This window comes from Pezoporus flaviventris, unplaced genomic scaffold (assembly GCF_033815535.1).
Source record: "Pezoporus flaviventris isolate CSIRO_AGI_PZ_B2104156 unplaced genomic scaffold, CSIRO_AGI_Pfla_v1 ptg000077l, whole genome shotgun sequence".
Taxonomy (NCBI): Eukaryota; Metazoa; Chordata; class Aves; order Psittaciformes; family Psittacidae; genus Pezoporus; species Pezoporus flaviventris.
In genome coordinates this window covers 1,151,502-1,170,912 of record NW_026892625.1, presented here as the reverse complement: position 1 = coordinate 1,170,912, position 19,411 = coordinate 1,151,502, and the positions used below count along the sequence as shown (strand labels likewise).

The following is a 19,411-nucleotide window of genomic DNA, read 5'->3' as shown; positions in this document are numbered from 1 at the left end:
CAGCCGCCCCCTTCCTCTCCTCGACCGCCCCGACCTCCTCCACCGGCAGCCGTCCCTTCGCGGCCTCCGGCCCCGCTCCCGCCGCCGCTTGGTCCCCGGGGCCGCTCTCCCGGGCCGCTTCAGCAGCCGCCGGCTCCCGGGACCGCTCCCCCTCAGTTCCCCGCAGCCTCACGAAGATGGAGAGTAGGGTGAGGGCCAGGACGGTGAAGAGCAGCCGGACGGCCAGGTACAAGTCCACGGCCACGTCCGTCCCGCCCTGCTGCTGGAGCCCCCCCGTATTACAAGTCATTGCCATAAAGCACAGTGAGAGAAGAACCTTAGCCCAAGCCCCACACTTGATAAACACTACCACAGCAAATACCGGCTCTACGTAAGTTACAACGGTCTGAAGCTGTGAGATCAAGAAGAACAACTCTGATACCCAATAAATCAGCATTGTGACGAATGACTATTAATCCAGTCAAATCTGTCGTTATCTCAACCCTTCGTGCCCCACGTTGGGCGCCAAAAAGAACTGTCGTGGTTTAAACCCAGTCAGGTAACTCGTTAACTCACACCCCCCCCCCTTTCTTTCCCTCCCCCTACTCCCGGAGGGACAGAGAGGAGAATCGAAAAGAATGCAACTCCCATGGGTTGAGATAAGAACAGTTTAGTAACTAAGGTATAACACAGATCACTACTGCTACCACCAATGATAATAATGCTAAAGGAAATAACAAGGGAAGAGAATACAACACCTCAGCACCAGCTGACCGATAACTCGCCCCCCTCAGCCCGACCAAGCACCGACCCATACCTCCTCCAACCCTGCAGTCTCCCAGCCCTTCCAGCTAACTCCCAGTTACATCCTGGGCATGACGTGCTGTGGTATGGAATACCTCTTTGGTCAGTTTGGGTCAGGTGTCCTGTCTCTGCTTCCTCCTGGCTTCCCCCTCCCCCCTGGCAGAGCATGAGGCTCACAAAGTCCTTGGCCAAACCAAAACATCACTATCAGCTCTGTTCCCAGGCCGAAAGTCAAAACACAGCACTGCATCAGCTACCAAGAAGGGGAAAAATGACTGCTACTGCTGAACCCAGGACAGAAAAGCAGTGGTATATTGAAATGACCAATTTGAGCATGTCATGAGTGGTTTGGAATAGGGGGTGGATGCTGTCCTGGTTTCAGCTGTAACAGTTATTTTTCTCCTTCCTAGTAGCTGGTACAGTGCTCTGTTTCAGCTTTAGTCTGAGAAGAATGCTGACACCACACCGGCATTTCAGTTGTTGCTAAGTAATGCTTACCCCAATCAAGGACTTCCTGGGCTCTCATGCTCTGCAGTGATAAGGGGCACGGGAAGCTGGGAGGGAGCAGAGACAAGACACCTGACCCAAACTAGCCAGAGGGGTATTCCATACCACAGCATGTCATGCCCAGAATATAAACTGACTGATTGATAATAGGGGATGGATCTGATGGCAAAGCAACAGTACTTAAACTTTCATCTGGGTGTGGAAATGAGTCAGATAAAAATGGCAGGTCAGATCGCACTGAGGAAGAGGTTAGTCTCTGAACACCGTCTTAATGTTGATACTACTGCGGGATTTTTTGATCCGTAACACTCAAAGTTACAAAGGAGTGCTAGAGGAATGCGAAACCTTGCCTGTTAATTCCAAAAGCTTAGACCAGTGATCCAAGAATCCCCTTTTAGTTAACTGAGAAATTGAGTGCAATTTATATTGTGTGTTTTCTAATGCTTCTTCATAGCAGCTCAAGGAAAACAAACCTATAGTCTGGCTTCTTGGAGGTGGTTGAGCTCTAAGTGATTCTGCCTCATGAGTTTGCAGGATGCTTGAAGAAAGACTTTTGTCCTAAAATACTTTTTAAATGCCGCGTGTAATTGTTAAATATAAAGGACAGATGGAGGGCCATGAAGCGGGTCTGTGATTTGTGACATAGAATCATAGAATAGTTAGGGTTGGAAAGGACCTTAAGATCATGACAGCTGATTTCCTGTGCTAAATAGTCTTGAGCTGTTTCACTATGTTTTGGTCAATGTGGAGCTTGGGACCACTCGTAAAGTGGTCTTTGGGTCACTTTGCCCTTGTGACCACTTTTGTCCAAATGTTACTTCCTTCTTGTGTGTCAAAACCTGGATTTTAGTTTGTCTTAGCTGCTCTAAAGCTGGGTTATTTTAAAGCCTGTTTTGTACATGACAAAAACAATGGATCTTTTTATAGAGTCATAACAGAATACAGTGTTAAGGAGAGCTTCAGCTTCCAGTTGTGTAGGCATAAAGACTATGCCTACACAAGGGAAGCTAAAACATTGTGTACATTGACTTCAAAATCTGTTCAGTTGTTTCACTGGAGTGTTGTGTGGTTTTAGTGTGTTGGGTTATTTTAAAATAGTTTTGAGCTAGAACATTAAGGGGAAAAAAGTGCCACCCACAAAATAACTGCAAAACTGGGGCAATGAAGTCCAAACAGATTCAATGTGTTTCTGATCAAGCAACTTTCTTTGTATTGAGTCATCTGGTGGTGTTGGGACAGTGGAGATAGAATAGCTCTCAAATAGAGAGATGTGAGTCTTTACTTGAACGCATTAAACTCATGAGAGTTTTTGATACAATTTCTGCTTTTGATCTTAGGGCCTTTCAGTTATCTCGATGATGTCCCATTTAAGATAGGAGACAAATTCAAAGCCCCAGCAAAGGTTGGATTACCCATTGGTTTCTGCCTGCCCGATTTGTCTCAGCTTGTCAGAGAAGCCCGGGTAAGTGATATATTGCCTTTCTGCTCCTTTCCCCCTCAACCCTGGCACCCAACATATGCTGCTGTAAATTGCAAGAGGAATCATAGAATAGTTAGGGTTGGAAAGGACTTTAAGATCATCTAGTTCCAACCCCGCTGCCATGGGCAGGGATACCTCACGCTAAACCATGTCACCCAAGGTTCCATCCAATCTGGCCTTGAACACCACCAGGGATGGAGCATTTACCACTTCTTTGGGTAACCTGTTCCAATGCCTCACCACCCTCACAGTAAAGAACATCTTCCTTATGTCTAATCTAAACTTCCCTGGTTTAAGTTTGAACCTATTACCCCTTGTCCTATCACTACAGTCCTTAACGAAGAGTCTCTCTCCAGCATCCTTGTGGGCCCTGTTCAGATATTGGAAGGCTGCTATGAGGTCTCCACACAGCCTTCTCTTCTCCAGGCTGAACAGCCCCAACTTTCTCAACCTATCTTCATACGGGAGATACTCCAGTCCCCTGATCATCCTCGTGGCCCTCCTCTGGACATGCTCCAACAGCTCCATGTCCTTTTTATGTTGAGGACACCAGATGTGCAGACAAGTACTCCAAGTGAGGTCTCACAAGAGCAGAGAAGAGGGGCAGGATCACATCCTTTGACCTGGTGGTCACCCTCCTTTTGATGCAGCCCAGGATACAGTTGGCTTTCTGGGCTGCAAGCGTGCACTGCTGGCTCATGTTCATTTTCTCATCAACCAACACCCACAAGTCCTTCTCTGCAGGACTGCTCTGAATCACATCTCTGCCCAACCTGTAGCTGTGCCTGGGATTGCCCCCACCCAGGTGTAGGACCTTGCACTTGGCTTGGTTAAACTTCATGAAGTTGGCATCTGCCCACCTCACAAGCGTGTCATGGTCCCTCTGGATGGCATCCCTTCTCTCCAGCGTGTCAGCCGAACCACACAGCTTGGTTTCTTTGGCAAACTTGCTAAGGGTGCATTCTATCCCACTGTCCATGTAGCCAACAATGCTGTTGAACAAGATTGGTCCCAGCACTGACCTTGAGAGACACCACTTGTTACTGGTCTCCAGCAGGACATTAAACCATTGACCACAGCTCTTTGCGTGAGGCCATCCAGCCAATTCTTTATCCACCAAGTGGTCCAACCATCAAATTTATGTCTCTTCAATTTAGAGGCAATGATACTGTGCGGGACAGTGTCGAACACATTGCACAAGTCCAGGAAGATGATGTGAATTGCTTTGCCCCTATCCATCAGTTCTGTAGCCCCATCATAGAAGGCCACCAAATTGGTCAGACAGGACCTTCCCCTTCATGAAGCCATGTTGGCTGTCCAAAGCACCTTGTTGTTTTTCATGTGCCTTAGCATGCTTTCCAGTAGAATCTGCTCCAAGATTTTGCCAGTCACAAAGGTGAGACTGACTAGTCTCTAGTTCCCTGGGTCTTCCATTTTAACCTTCTTGAAAATGAGTGTTATATTTTCCTCTTTACAGTTGTTGGGAACTTCACCTGACTGCCATGATTTTTCAAATATGATGGACAGTGGCTTAGCAACTTCATTCACCAGCTCCTTCAAGAGCTGTGGATGGATTTCATCAGGTCCCATGGACTTGTGCACATTCAGATTTTTAAGATGGTCTCAAACCAGTTCCTCTCCTACAGTGGGCCTAAGGTCTTCATTCCCACAGTCCCTGCATCTGCCTTCCAAGTCTTGAGTGGTGTGGTCAGAGCATTTGCCAGTGAGGACTGAGGCAAAGAAGCCATTAAGAACCTCAGTCTTCTCCAAATCCCGGGTAGCCAATTCTCCTGATAGCTTCTGGAGATGGCCCACATTGTCCCTAGTCTGTCTTTTGTTTGCAGTGTACCTACAGAATCCCTTCCAGTTATCTTTCACATCTCTAGCCAAGTTTAATTCTAACTGGGCCTTAGCTTTCCTAACCTGGTCCCTAGCTTCCTGGACAACATCACTGTATTCTTCCCAGGACACCTGTCCTCACTTCCACCATTTAAAAGCTTTTTTTTTCCCCTCTAAAGTTTCCTCAGGAGCTCCTTATCCATCCAAGGAGGTCTCCTGGCCCTCTTGCCGCGTTTCCTTCTAGTCGGGATGCAACACTCCTGAGCTTGTAGCAGGTGATCCTTGAATATCAGACAGCAGTCTTGAGCCTCCCTGCCCTCTAAGGCTTTATCCCATGGAACCTTGCTAAGAAGGTTCCCGAAGAGGCCAAAGACTGCTCTCTTGAAGTCCATGGCAGTGAGCTTGCTGCATGCCCTTCTCATTGTTCTGATGATCTTGAACTCGACCATCTCATGATTGCTACAGCCAAGGTTTCCCTGGAGCATCACATTCCCAAACAGCCCCTCCCTGTTGGCTAGCACAGGGTCAAGCATGGCACCTCTCCTTGTTGGCTTCTCTGTTACTTGCAGGAGGAAGTTGTCTTCCACACAATCAAGGAAACTCCTGGATTCCTTGTACTGGGTCATACTGTCCCTCCAACAGATATCAGGATGGTTGAAGTCCCCCCTGAGGGCAAGGGCCTGTGAGTGTGAGGCTGCTCTTATCTGTCTATAGAGCGCTTTATCCACAGAGTCCTCCTGATCCGGAGGTCTGTAACAGATCCCTACAGTTATTTCCCCTATCGCTGTTCTCCCTTTCACACTGACTCACAAACTCTCTGTTGACTGAACTCTTGTCCCCAGAGTTCCATACTCTCTAGCCTATCACTGACATAGATAGCTACTCCCCCTCCCCATCTGCCTTTCCTGTCTTTTCTAAAGAGACTATAACCTTCCACTCCAACACTCCAATCATCGGAGCCATCCCACCATGTTTCTGTGATGCCAATGATATCATATCCCTGTAGCCATGCATATATCTCTAATTCCTCTGTTTTCTTCCCTATACTACGGGCATTTGTATAGAGCCATCTTAGCCAAGTTCCAAATAAAGCTGACTCATGGGCTGGAGCAGCTGAAATGTCTCTTCATTGCTCCAAGCATTTATAGGTTCTGGCAAGTGACTGGGAGTGTTGGGATGAATCAATGCTCCCCTTCCCCAGCACATCTAGTTTAAAGCTGTCTTGACCAGCCTGGAAAGTCTCCTACCAAAGCAGTTCTTCCCCTTCTTTGCTGACCAGCTCCACTAGCCTCCAGTGGACCTCGCCTCCCAAATTGAGTCCCAGTAGTAGTAGTCACAGTAGTCGCAATTTGCACAAGTGTTCAAATGTTAGTCTTATTGGTCCTATTGTGTCATTTCATATGCAAGGCAGTAGTTGCAGAAGGTCTATTAGAACGTATAGAAAGATAATAAATGATAAGCTGTGCAAAAAAGTTTCTACTTGATAACACTTTTAAAAAGCCTAATAGCACTTATTTTAGTGGATCTTCAAAAAATGGTGGGTTTTTTTTGTGTAATAGGTCTAAATGTTACCCTGACTGAATTTAAGTAGCATTTTATGTCAAAAACAGTAAGAAATGATACACCTATGTTATCGCATACTTGCAGAATCTTGTTTGAGGGTAACAAGTATTTTTATGACCATATTTTATGTGTTCTTACAATAGTGGGATGAAGAAATAAATTTCCAGTTCTTGGATTCTGTGCAATTATGAGTGGGAATTCTTTTCCAACTGTAGGGCAAACAAGCTACAGCTTGGTACAGATGACTTCCAGGTCTTTGAGGAGCTTTTCTCTGTTACCATAAACTCTTGGTATCTTAAAATCAATTGCTGTAGGATAAATGTTGAAAATCCAATCTCCAAATGCAAGTTGTAATACAGGAAATGTAATTGAGCTTTTTTATCATTTGGATAAATGCTTTTCTTTGGTCAATCCAAACTAGTGATTGTTTTCATTTCAGCTGTGACAGATTGCTGTAGATGGTTCTACTTTGCCACACAGCCCCCTTTTTTTTTGGCCCTGAAACTCATCCACTGGAGAGAGCTTAATATCTCAGTTATCCTACATCACAGCTTTTTAATTATAACCATTAAATCACTACCTGATTTTCCTAATACAAATATTTCCACCCAGTTAAACTGGTGTGGGAGAGCTAAAGGAGACTCTAATGTCATATTGCTGTCTTCATTGTGTTATGTGTCTGTCCTGGTTTCTGCTGGGATAGAGTATTATTCTTCCTAGTAGCTGGTGCAGTGCTGTAGTTTTGGCTTTAGTCTGGAAACAATGCTGATACCACACCCATGTTTTAGTTGTTGCTAACTACCCCTTACTCTAATCAAGGTCTCAGTCTCTCATGCTCTGACAGCGAGGAGGGGCACAAGAAATCAGGACGAAGCAGAGACAGGACACCTGAACCAAACTAGCCAAAGGGGTATTCCACACCACAGAACATCATGGCCAGTATATATACAGGGGGGAGTTACCCAGAAGGGATGGATCTCTACTGGAGTTTGGTCCAAGGGCTATTGCATGAACAATCATTTATTTTGTTCAAAGGCTTGTTGTTCTGTAAGCGGCGAGGAGAAGCAGACAGGCCAACCCAATATGGGTGATAAGCAACTTCTACTTTATTTGTGACACAGTTCACACATATATAGGAGTGGTATTCAGCCACTCCTTCTTGGCACAACAGTATTGGTGAGCCCCCACAGCTTCCTCCACATTCTCCTCCCAGGTCCGGTCTCCGGCCACCTGTGGGGGCCACCCCCTGCCTTGCTTGCACAGTCCTCCAGAACTCTATGGTTCTGCTCTTAGAGTCATTCTGCAACAATTCCCCCCTTTTTCTTTGTGCAAGCAAGGCATTATGGGTTATTCTGTTCACCTGTTTTATCACACAACTATAAACAAGTCTAATAGCTACGATGATTAACCTAACAATGATACATAAGTGCAATACTTCAAACAACAGTGTTTGACTCAACCTGTAATGCCCCATGAAGACAACCATCTAGTTATTCTTAGGATATTGCTCATTTACTATTGCTGGGTAAGCTGAGCCAGGGTTCTCAGCTGTGCATGCATCAAATTAGCATAATCAGAGAGACTCATACAACACATTCCATCAAACTCTTCACAACCATGTCCCTGTTCCAACAACAAAAGGTTCTGCAGTGTTGCATGTCTTACAGAGTCAACATTAAAACAAATCAGGAATTGCCTTTGATGTAGAATTGTCTGCTTAGCAACTCAGCAACCCAGTCTGCTTAGTTGAGCCAAGGCCCCAGCTGAAGCACTTACAGTGATTTGGCATATTATGATTGGATACATGTTTTGAAGACCCTTAGTGACTAACATATAATTGGTTAAACACAGGTGTGAGAACTCAACCTTGAAAGCTTGCCAACAGTCCACAGTTCTCATTAACTTGGTGAATTCCAGCCTCTTATCTTGCTTGCTTAAGCTTCTTCAGACCTCTCATGGCCTTGCTGTATCTTTCAGGACTATTCAAAGCCTATGTACCACTTATGCATTCTCCTGTGAGAACACTGTCTCCACATCTTCCCCCTTTTGTTTTATCCAGTAACAAGTCGCTACTACAGCAAGGCACACACACATTTACATTAGCAGAGTAACTATTACAGGGTGCAGCAGCATGTTGAAGATGCTGATGGCAGTGAAGGACTAGCCAAAGAAATTTCTTACCAGTGGAATTCTCCCCCCCTCTTAATTTGTTCCATCACCTGCTTTATAACACTACCATTGTATTAAAATTTTTCTAGCTTTTGCCTTAGCATTTTCTAGCAGCTACTGCAAATTTCCATACTCTAACATCTCTTTTACAAGTGACAAATCTATACAATACAAGGTGCAGTTTCTTATTAGCAACTAGCTAGTAAATACAGGTGGTTTTATACACAAAATCACAACCTCTAATAATAGCTACTTTACAAGCACACATATTCAGGATATTACTTTTCAGTTGTCCCCAAGTGATGTTTTGCAGTTATTTGTTCTTTCTCTTCCTCTATCTCATTCTGCTTGGGGTATTCACAGTCAGCTCCTGTAGCTGAGGCATCAGGTTTATCCATTCACCTGTCCAGCTCATGGCAAGGCTTGACAAACTTTGCAGGCAGTCACCATGGACCTGTAGGCAGGAGGACACAAATATACCCCCTCCCCCAGGTTATCAGTTCTTCAGAAATAGACAGGTTAAAGTTAAATGTAACTTTATTACTCTCTCTCTTCCCCCCCCCCTTTTTTTTTCTTTTTTTTTTTTTTTAGTAGCTGCAAAAGCCATCATTACTCCCACTACAGACCCACGTACAGAACAATGACCCTGTGGAGACTAACAGCAAACCAGCTCTGAGAAGCATCACTGCAGTGAGAGGTGGCAGGCTCAACCTTAGCGGGCGACCCCGCAGAGGCTCTGCCTCCCCCACATCGCATGAGGCTTGGGCTTTTATACTGACCAAAATGCACACTCATTCCGACACAGGTGGCCAGCCTGTGCTGGAAGAAGTGGCCAGCAGTATCTACAGAGGTCTCCAAGGGTTGATAGAAACCTGGACATACTTATATTTACCAACTTCTAGTACATAAGTATCACAGAGAAACTGTATGGGCTTCCCCTGTCAATTGCAAGAAAAAATCATCACATATACAGCTTGAGTATAAGAGGATTTTAACGCATACGTGGTCACTGTTTGTCAGGCCTCCTTAACTATTTTGAGATCAAGAGCTTCCCACTCTTTAGCCCCCTGCTGTGTAGCAAACACAGGATATGCAAAGATGCCCATTGCAGAAAATTCCCCGGTAATGATCACATATTTGGTTACCCATTGTTACAACTGAGCGTCTCCAGGGCCAGTAAGTCTGAGCAGACCCACCCGGGAGACAAAGAGTCAGGGTCTGGAAGCAGAGGATATAAATCTGGATCGGATTCAGGGGATTGGGGGGCTGATTCTGCGCCGAACTCGGGGTCTCCGTTGCTTGCAGCTGTGTCTTTCTTATCAGATGTATCTCGTTCGGTATGTAGCCATCTGCAGACCTGGCTCCTCCGTGACTGAGTTAAAATTTTTTTCACTCTAGGGCGTAGTGGGTTGGAGAGGCTCGCGGTTCCTTTAAATCTCCCGCTAGCGCATGATCCTTATTTTCTACTGCGTGCTTCACAATGGCGCCGCAATCGATCCGGCGCCGAGGCACCGCTCTCTTTCTTTCGTATTCCTCGGCATTTATCATGCGTATACTTTCTAATATACTTTCTCTGTCCTTTTCAAAGTCCCTACTTTCGGAACTGGGGTGATGGGGGTGCAGGGGGTTACACCTCCTCCGCGGCACCTTCTGATTGGGGGGAGAAAAGGAAGGGGGGGGTGCGGGGTGGGGGGGGAAACCTTGTGCTCCCTCGAGTTGGGGGAAATGAGTTGTAATCTTCCCCCGGTTTCAACCGACCAGGGACGTCTGTTCCTAGTTTCTCCGTTGCTACCGCGGCAGTTTTCTTTTCTGCCTTGTATCTTTTTATACAGTTCATTACTTCCCTCCGTGGTTTACCGAGTTTCTTTGCCTTTTTATAACCATTAAGCACTGAGTCAAATAGTTCATCACCAAACTTTCGCCACTCACTCTTCTCAAATATTGTATTAGGATCTCTCGGTCCATTTTCATGGCGGCTTTTTCCGGATCGTCTTCTCCTGGATCGTCCTGTAACCTCGGTCTCCGGATCGGCCTCCCGATGCAGCAGTGTCTGGTTCACCCCAGCGGCGGATTCCTTTCGGTTAGTCCAAGCACCCGGGTCCGTCACGCCACCGCAGCAGCATTGCCCGCGCTTCCCGGCCGCTGCCGCGGGCGCCGCTCACTCGCCGTTCCGGGCCCCGCTAGTCGGGGCCCTGTATCCCGGTTCCCCGCTAGTCGGGGCCCTGTATCCGGGTCCCCGTCGACCGGGGCCCTGTATCCGGGTCCCCGTTAAACCGGGGCCCTGTATCCCGGGGCCCTGTATCCCGGGTCCCCGCTAGTTGGGGCCCTGTATCCGGGTCCCCGTCGCCCGGGGCCCTGTATCCCGGGTCCCCGCTAGTTGGGGCCCTGTATCCGGGTCCCCGTCGCCCGGGGCCCTGTATCCCGGGTCTCCGCTAGTCGGGGCCCTGTAATCCAGGTCCCCGCTAGTCGGGGCCCTGTATCCGGGTCCCCGTCGCCCAGGGCCCTGTAATCCGGGTCCCCGCTAGTCGGGGCCTTGTAATCCGGGTCCCCGCTAGTCGGGGCCCTGTATCCCGGGCCCCCGTCGGCCGGGGCTCTGTATCCGGGTCCCCGCTAGTTGGGGCCCTGTATCCGGGCCCCCGTCGCACGGGGCCCTGTATCCCGGGTCTCCGCTAGTCGGGGCCCTGTAATCCGGGTCCCCGCTAGTCGGGGCCCTGTAATCCGGGTCCCCGCTAGTCGGGGCCCTGTATCCGGGTCCCCGTCGCCCAGGGCCCTGTAATCCGGGTCCCCGCTAGTCGGGGCCTTGTAATCCGGGTCCCCTCTAGTCGGGGCCCTGTATCCCGGGCCCCCGTCGGCCGGGGCTCTGTATCTGGGTCCCCACTAGTCGGGTCCTGTATTCCGGGTCCCCACTAGTCGGAGCCCTGTAATCCGGGTCCCAAGCGACCAGGGCCCTGTAGTCCGCGTCCCTGTTCGGGCGCCATTTGTAAGCGGCGAGGAGAAGCAGACAGGCCAACCCAGTATGGGTGATAAGCAACTTCTACTTTATTTGTGACGCAGTTCACACATATATAGGAGTGGTATTCAGCCACTCCTTGTCATAACAGTATTGGTTAGCCCCCACAGCTTCCTCCACATTCTCCTCCCAGGTCCGGTCTCCGGCTACCTGTGGGGGCCACCCCCTGCCTTGCTTGCACAGTCCTCCAGAACTCTATGGTTCTGCTCTTAGAGTCAATCTGCAACATTGTTGCTCAGGACCCTATTAGAAATCATTCTTCTTCCAGGTCACATGATAGAGAGGGCTTACAATCCAACTGTAATTTGGGATGTGCATTCTCCAGAACCCCACAACACCTAAGAAAGTTTGTGTTTCTTTCTTCTTAGTTGGTGGAGACATTGCTGTTATCTTGTTGATCACATCTGTGGGGTTCTGGAGACGTCCATCTTGCCATTTTATTCCCCAAAATTGAAACTCCTGTGCAGGTCCCTTTGTTAGCGTCGAGACAAACACATAACCACCGGGATGGTTATATGAGGTCCTTTTATTGAGGCGCCGGGAACCAGGGGTACGCACCCAAATCTGGTTCCGACTCCCGTCACATCGCATTCGCAATTTATACACTAAAAATTTCGTAACTAATACATATTCAACACAGATTACATCATTGACTAATACATATGCATCAAGGATTGCTACATCAATCTATTACGACATCAGCCTCTTCTGCGCTTGCGCAGCCCCCTCTGGTGGTCGCCCTGATGAAGTAAGGAGTCTTCCTCAGATGAAGTAAGAAGTCTTCCTCAGGTTGTCCTTTTCACCTTTTCTCTACTTGGCTAGGTCCCAGTCGTCTTGTGGACATTAGCATTCTCTTATCTTCACCAGGATGCTTCTGGTATGCCCTTTTCGGCTGTCTTAAATTTAGGTTCTGCTTGGGTAGAGTTTTACAATACATACTTCTCTAAATACACCCATACTCCCCTCACCATATATAGTTATGTTAGCTCTTGCTACCAAGACTACCATTGTAACATTTAGTTATAGAGTAACTATGATACAAAACGGCAAAGTTACAGCGTCTTCTAATATGCAAAGCCTCACTACTGATTTATAAATTTCTCAAATATAATCATTTTACTATTTTATATGATTATTTTATTGTAAAAACTTCACCATTTTCTAACACCTTGACCTTACTACATTTTATGGCAAATCCAGCCTTCAGAGGTTTTAGATTATTGTTGTGGTTTAAACCCAGTCAGGTAACTTGTTCACTCACTCCCAGTGAGTGGTGCCGAGCTGACAACAATCGAGGTCTGTGTGTCCCCCCCCGCACCGGGGTTCTCCCCTTCCCCACTCCCGGAGGAACAGGGAGGAGGATCGAAAAAAGTGCAACTCCTACGGGTTCAGACAAGAACAGTCCAGCAATCAAGGTACACAAATCACCACCGCTACTATCAACTACAACAATGATAAGGGAAAATAACAAGGGAAGAGAATACGATACCACTGGCCAAGAAAACGAGTTCCACCCGGAAGCCCGTGTCCTTCCAGGTAACTCCCAGTCACCCCCCACCCCGGCCATGACGTGCTGTGGTATGCAATACCTCCCTGGCTAGCCCAGGCCAGGCGCCCCGTCTCTGCTTCCTCCCGGCTTCCCCTCCTCCCTGGCAGAGCATGAGCCTCACAAACTCCTTAGTCAGGGTAAACATCACTTAGCAACAACTGAAAACATCGACTTCACCAACACTGTTCTCAAGCTGGAAGTCAAAACACAGCACTGTACCAGCTAACACAAAGGAAAAAAAAACAAAAAAAACATGACTGCTACTGCTGAACCCAGGACATTATCCACCCCTTATTCCATACCATTCACGTCGTGCTCACATCCCACATTTTCTATACACCATCACTCTCCCATATATATACATCCATATACATACAGACCAAGAGGAAAAGATCATTTTCTTAGTGCATGGACCAATCCCTATAATGCTGCCTAGTCCATTTGGTCCATGATGTTCAAAGTTCATTCTTGTTGGGATGATGGCTGGAGGGAAGTCAGGGCCAGTTGCTAGTGACCTGGAGACATCTAGTTGATGGGCTATAAAATCATTACACAGCAGGCAGCAGCATACAGTTGAGTTCACTGGCTGTTTTCCCCTAAAATCAAATCCCCTTGAGGTATACATCGGACTTCCCCATCTTCCCGCATTACCCACCAAGTATATCCAGGTCCCTGAGCAAAAGCAATCCCACGAGTGGGTTTGCCTTTACCTGAAGCAGGAATAACCCAGACTGTCTTCCCCAGCAAATTCTTCATATGCACCACAGGAACTTTGTCACCCTCTACAATATGTAAAAGTTCTGACTGGGCTGGGCCAGCCCTGTTGGCAGATCCTCTGGTGTTGACCAACCAGGTGGCCTTTGGTAAGTGTGTATCCCAATGCTTGAAAGTTTCCCCACCCATTGCTCTCAGTGTGCTTTTTGACACCCCATTGTACCGTTCGATTTTCCCAGAGGCTGGTGCATGGTAGGGGATGTGATATACCCACTCAATGCCATGCTCTTTGGCCCAAATATCTATAAGGTTATTCAGGAAATGAGTCCCATTGTCTGACTCAATTCTCTCTGGGGTGCCGTGTCGCCACAAAATCTGTTTCTCAAGGCCCAGGATAGTGTTCCGGGCAGTGGCATGGGGCACAGCGTATGTTTCCAGCCACCCGGTGGTTGCTTCCACCATGGTAAGCACATGGCGCTTGCCTTGGCAGGTTGGTGGCAGTGTGATATAGTCAATCTGCCAGGCCTCCCCATATTTATACTTCAACCATCGTCCTCCATACCAAAGAGGCTTTAACTGCTTGGCTTGTTTAATTGCAGCACATGTTTCACACTCATGAGTAACCTGGGCAATAGTGTCCATTGTTAAGTCCACCCCTCGGTCACGGGCCCATCTATATGTTGCATCTCTGCCCTGATGGCCTGAAGTGTCATGGGCCCACCGGGCAAAAAATAATTCACCTTTATTTTGCCAATCTAAGTCCATCTGAGCCACTTCAATCTTAGCCGCTTTATCCACTTGTTGGTTGTTCTGGTGTTCCTCAGTGGCCCGACTCTTGGGTACATGGGCATCTACATGACGTACCTTCACCACCAGGTTCTGCACCCTGGCAGCAATATCTTTCCACAGTGCAGCAGCCCAGATGGGTTTACCTCTGCGTTGCCAGTTGCTCTGCTTCCATTGCTTCAACCACCCCCACAGGGCATTTGCCACCATCCATGAGTCAGTATAGAGATAAAGTACTGGCCACTTTTCGCGTTCAGCAATGTCCAGGGCCAGCTGGATGGCTTTCACCTTGGCAAACTGACTCGATTCACCCTCTCCTTCAGCAGTTTCTGCAACTTGTCGTCCAGGATTCCATACAGCTGCCTTCCATCTCCGATGCTTTCCCACAATACGGCAAGAGCCATCAGTAAACAAGGCATACTGCTTTTCACTTTCTGACAGTTTATTATATGGTGGGGCCTCTTCAGCGCGCACCACCTCCTCCTCTGGTGACATTCCAAAATCTTTGCCCTCTGGCCAATCCATGATGACTTCTAGAATGCCTGGACGACTGAGATTTCCTATTCGAGTTCGCTGTGTAATTAGTGCAGCCCATTTACTCCATGTAGCATCAGTTGCATGATGTGTAGAGGAGACCCTGCCTTTGAACATCCAGCCCAGCAGGGGCAGCCGGGGTGCCAGAAGGAGCTGTGCTTCAGTGCTAATCACTTCCGAAGCAGCTCGAACCCCTTCATAGGCTGCCAGTATCTCTTTCTCAGTTGGGGTATAGCTGGCCTCAGATCCTTTATATCCCCGACTCCAAAAGCCGAGGGGTTGACCTTGAGTCTCCCCTGGAGCTTTCTGCCAGAGGCTCCAGGTAGGACCGTTCTCCCCAGCTGCCGTGTACAGTACATTTTTTACATCTGGCCCGGTCCGGACTGGTCCAAGGGCTACTGCATGAACTATCTCGCGTTTAATTTGCTCAAAGGCTTGTTGCTGCTCAGGGCCCCATTTAAAATCATTCTTCTTCTGGGTCACATGATAGAGAGGGCTTACAATCAAACTGTAATTTGGGATGTGCATTCTCCAGAACCCCACTGCACCCAAGAAAGCTTGCGTTTCTTTCTTATTAGTTGGTGGAGACATTGCTGTTATCTTGTTGATCACATCTGTGGGGATCTGTCTACGTCCATCTTGCCATTTTATTCCCAAAAATTGAATCTCCTGTGCAGGTCTCTTGTCCTTACTCCGTTTTATGGCAAAACCAGCTTTCAGCAGGATTTGGATTATTTTCCTCCCTTTCTCAAAGACTTCTTCCGCTGTATCGCCCCACACAATAATGACATCAATGTATTGCAGGTGTTCTGGAGCTTGCCCCTGTTCCAGTGCAGTCTGGATCAGTCCATGGCAAATGGTAGGGCTGTGTTTCCACCCCTGGGGCAGTCGGTTCCAAGTGAACTGGAAACCCCTCCAAGTAAAAGCAAACTGTGGCCTGCACTCTGCTGCCAAAGGAATTGAGAAAAATGCATTGGCAATATCAATCGTGGCATACCACTTGGCTGCCTTTGACTCTAGTTCATACTGAAGTTCTAGCATGTCCGGTACGGCAGCACTCAATGGTGGTGTGACTTCATTCAGGCCACGATAGTCTAATGTTAGTTTCCATTCTCCATTAGACTTTCGCACTGGCCATATGGGGCTATTAAAGGGTGAGCGGGTCCTGCTGATCACCCCCTGACTCTCCAGCCTACGGATCAGCTGATGGATGGTAATCAGGGAGTCTCGGTTGGTGCGATATTGCCGCCGGTGCACTGTTGTGGTCGCAATTGGCACTTGTTGTTCTTCAACTTTCAGCAACCCCACAGCAGAGGGATCTTCTGAGAGACCAGGCAAGGTGGACAGCTGCTCAATTTCCTCACTCTCCAAAGCAGCAATACCAAAAGCCCACCGGTACCCTTTTGGGTCTTTGAAGTACCCTCTCTTGAGGTAGTCTATGCCAAGGATGCATGGAGCCTCTGGACCAGTCACACTAGGGTGCTTTTGCCACTCCCTCCCAGTCAGGCTGATTTCAGCCTCCAGCACAGTCAACTCTTGGGATCCTCCTGTTACTCCAGAAATATAGATGGGTTCCACTCCTTGACAGCTTGATGGCATCAGGGTACACTGTGCACCGGTATCTACTAGAGCCTTATACTTCTGTGGGACTGATGTGCCAGGCCATCTGATCCACACAGTCCAGTAAATCTGATTGTCCCCTACCTCCACCTGGCTGGAGGCAGGGCCCCTCTAATGGTCGTCACAGTGTTGGACACTTAAATCGTGGTGAAAGGGATTATTCTTCGTTATCACAGGAGCTGGAGTAAAATCAGCTCTTCTGTTCCATCTGGGAACCTGCTCACCAGAGACTGAAGCCGTAGCTCTCATGGGACGATCAGTCTTGGCCCTTGCTCCCCTCTTCAGTTCACTCACCCGTTCCTCCAAAGCTGAAGTAGGTTTTCCATCCCACTTTGTCATGTCTTCTCCGTGATCCAGCAGGTAAAACCATAGGGTACCCCGTGGTGTATACCTCCTGTATCTCCTCTCTTGAACAATAGGACGCCTTTTGTTAATAGCTGAGACGTGTGTTGGTACACGTGAGGAGCTGGATAAATCAGATAGATCGTCCCTCAATTGTTTGAGGTCCTGGGACAGTTTTTTCACAGCTGAGATGATGGAAGGGGTGAGGTTGTCTTCGAACTCTCAGAGTTTATGAACCATTTCATCCACTGTTAGCGGTACTATGTCATTCCAGGTTACTGTTGCCAATGAATGGGCATATGATGACGGTGCATTCCGTGTAAGTTTTCGCCACATGGGTCGTGTACATTCGACTTCATCTGGATCTATAGGTGTATCCCCATTATTCGGCTTGATGTGATAGAGCATCTCTACGATAGCCGATTCCCTCAGAGACTGGATGCCTTTGTCTATAGTAGTCCACTTGGCCAAACGACTCGTAACATCGTCCTTGTACGGAAACCTTTCTTTCACAGCTGCCAAGAGCCGCCTCCAAAGGCTGAGGGACTTTTTCTCTCTTGCAATTGCTTTGTCAATTCCCCCTTCTCTAGCAAGTGATCCCAGCTGCTTGGCTTCTGTACCTTCTAGTTCATGACCATCGGCCCCATTGTCCCAGCATCGGAGTAACCAGGTGATGATGTGCTCCCCTGGTTGACGGGTAAAATCTTTTTGCATATTCCGCAGCTCGGTTGAGGTCCGAGGTCGAGAAGTTACCTCTTCTTCTTCTTCTTCTTCGTCATGTGATGATGACTCCTGATCAGATTCTGGACTGGGTGGTGAATTCATTGTTTCTTCATCTCGCTTCACCCTTTTTGCCTCCTTTTTGCTTGTTGTCTTGTGCACAAGGGCAACCGATATTGGTACGAAGTAGTCCTCTGGTTTGGCTGCAGTGATTATCACTGTGGTTTGAGTAGCAACTGTACTTGTTGCTGGGGGTGGTGTAGCTGCTGTGCTTGGAGCTGGGGTAACCGCGCTGTCTGTTACAGTTGAAGTTTGAGAAGCTGCTGTACTTGCCACTGGGGTAGCTGCACAGTTCATTGCAGCCAAAGTTTGAGTAGCGACTGTGCTTGTCGCTGGGGTTGGTGCAGCTGCTGTGCTTGGAGCTGGGGTAACCGCGCTGTCTGTTACAGTTGAAGTTTGAGCAGCTGCTGTACTTGCCACTGGGGTAGCTGCGCAGTTCATTGCAGACAAAGTTTGAGTAGTGACTGTTGCTTTGCCCTCAGATCCGCCGACATTCTTTTCCTTTTGAAGGTGCTGGATAGTGTTGAACAAGGCCCTGTAAGCATAGGCCAAGCCCCAGCCCGTTGCCATGATTTGTCCATCTCTGGTATGGCCAGAATGACCACACACCTCATTTAAGTGTTTTACTAATTCTTCTGGATTTTGCAGTTGTTCGGTTGTGAAATTCCAAAGTACTGGAGGGGCCCACTGACATAGATACTTGCCCATACTATCCCACACACCCTGCCACTCATGGCTGTCCAGCCTCAGGGAAAATCTCTCGGTCCTCCTACATTGTTGTTTGACCCCAGACAAGACCCAAACCTGACTCTGCTTAACTCTTGAAATTAGTATTGGGCAAAACACACTCTGTATGCGTGTTAGCGTGGTGATTCCCATCACCATCAGCAAACAAGTCTCAACAGCATTAAAATGCCATTCAAAAAATTCCAATACTCTCAAATGTAAATGGTCTGGGGGGACGACTGGGAGGGTAAAAGGATGTCTCCTTCACAGGTTGAGCACCTGAGAAGGAGGAAAAAGATGTGTAATTGCTAAGCACCTCCATCATATACCTCCCAAAGTATAAAGGTGGTGACCACACTGGGAACATAAGCCAGATCAGTTTCATGATCAATGATTCTATTGTATTACAAGTCATTACCATAAAGTACAATGGGACAAAAACCTTAGCCCAAGCCCCACACTTGAAAAACACTAATACAGCAAATACCGGATGGGCGTAAGATACGATATACTGAAACTGTGAGATCAAGAGGAACAACCTTGAGAGCCAATAAATCAGCATTGTGACGAGTGACTATCAATCCAGTCAGATCTGTTCTTATCTCAACCCCTCGTGCCCCACGTTGGGCGCCAAAAAGAACTGTCGTGGTTTAAACCCAGTCAGGTAACTTGTTCACTCCCAGTGAGTGGTGCCGAGCTGCCGAGCTGCCAACAATCGAGGTCTGTGTCCCCCGTCCCCCCCCCCCCCCCAGGGTTCTCCCCTTCCCCACTCCCGGAGGAACAGGGAGGAGGATCGAAAAAAAGTGCAACTCCCACGGGTTGAGACAAGAACAGTCCAGCAACCAATGTACACAAATCACCACCGCTACTATCAACTACAACAATGATAAGGGAAAATAACAAGGGAAGAGAATACGATACCACTGGCCAAGAAAACGAGTCCCACCCGGAAGCCCGTGTCCTTCCGGGTAACTCCCAGTTACCCCCCACCCCGGCCATGACGTGCTGT

General features: G+C 48.0%; 1 protein-coding gene across 1 annotated transcript in view; it reads left to right on the top strand.

The window, feature by feature from the left end:
• Nucleotides 1-2,627: 2,627 nt before the first annotated feature.
• The window catches only part of LOC133279434 (ubiquitin-associated protein 1-like), a gene marked incomplete at its 5' end in the record, with an annotated part of 33,168 nt that continues 16,384 nt past the window's right edge, over nucleotides 2,628-19,411 (top strand). The window contains one exon of the mRNA XM_061473141.1: nucleotides 2,628-2,752. Coding sequence (XP_061329125.1) covers nucleotides 2,628-2,752 — 125 coding nt within the window. The remainder of the gene's footprint in view (nucleotides 2,753-19,411) is intronic.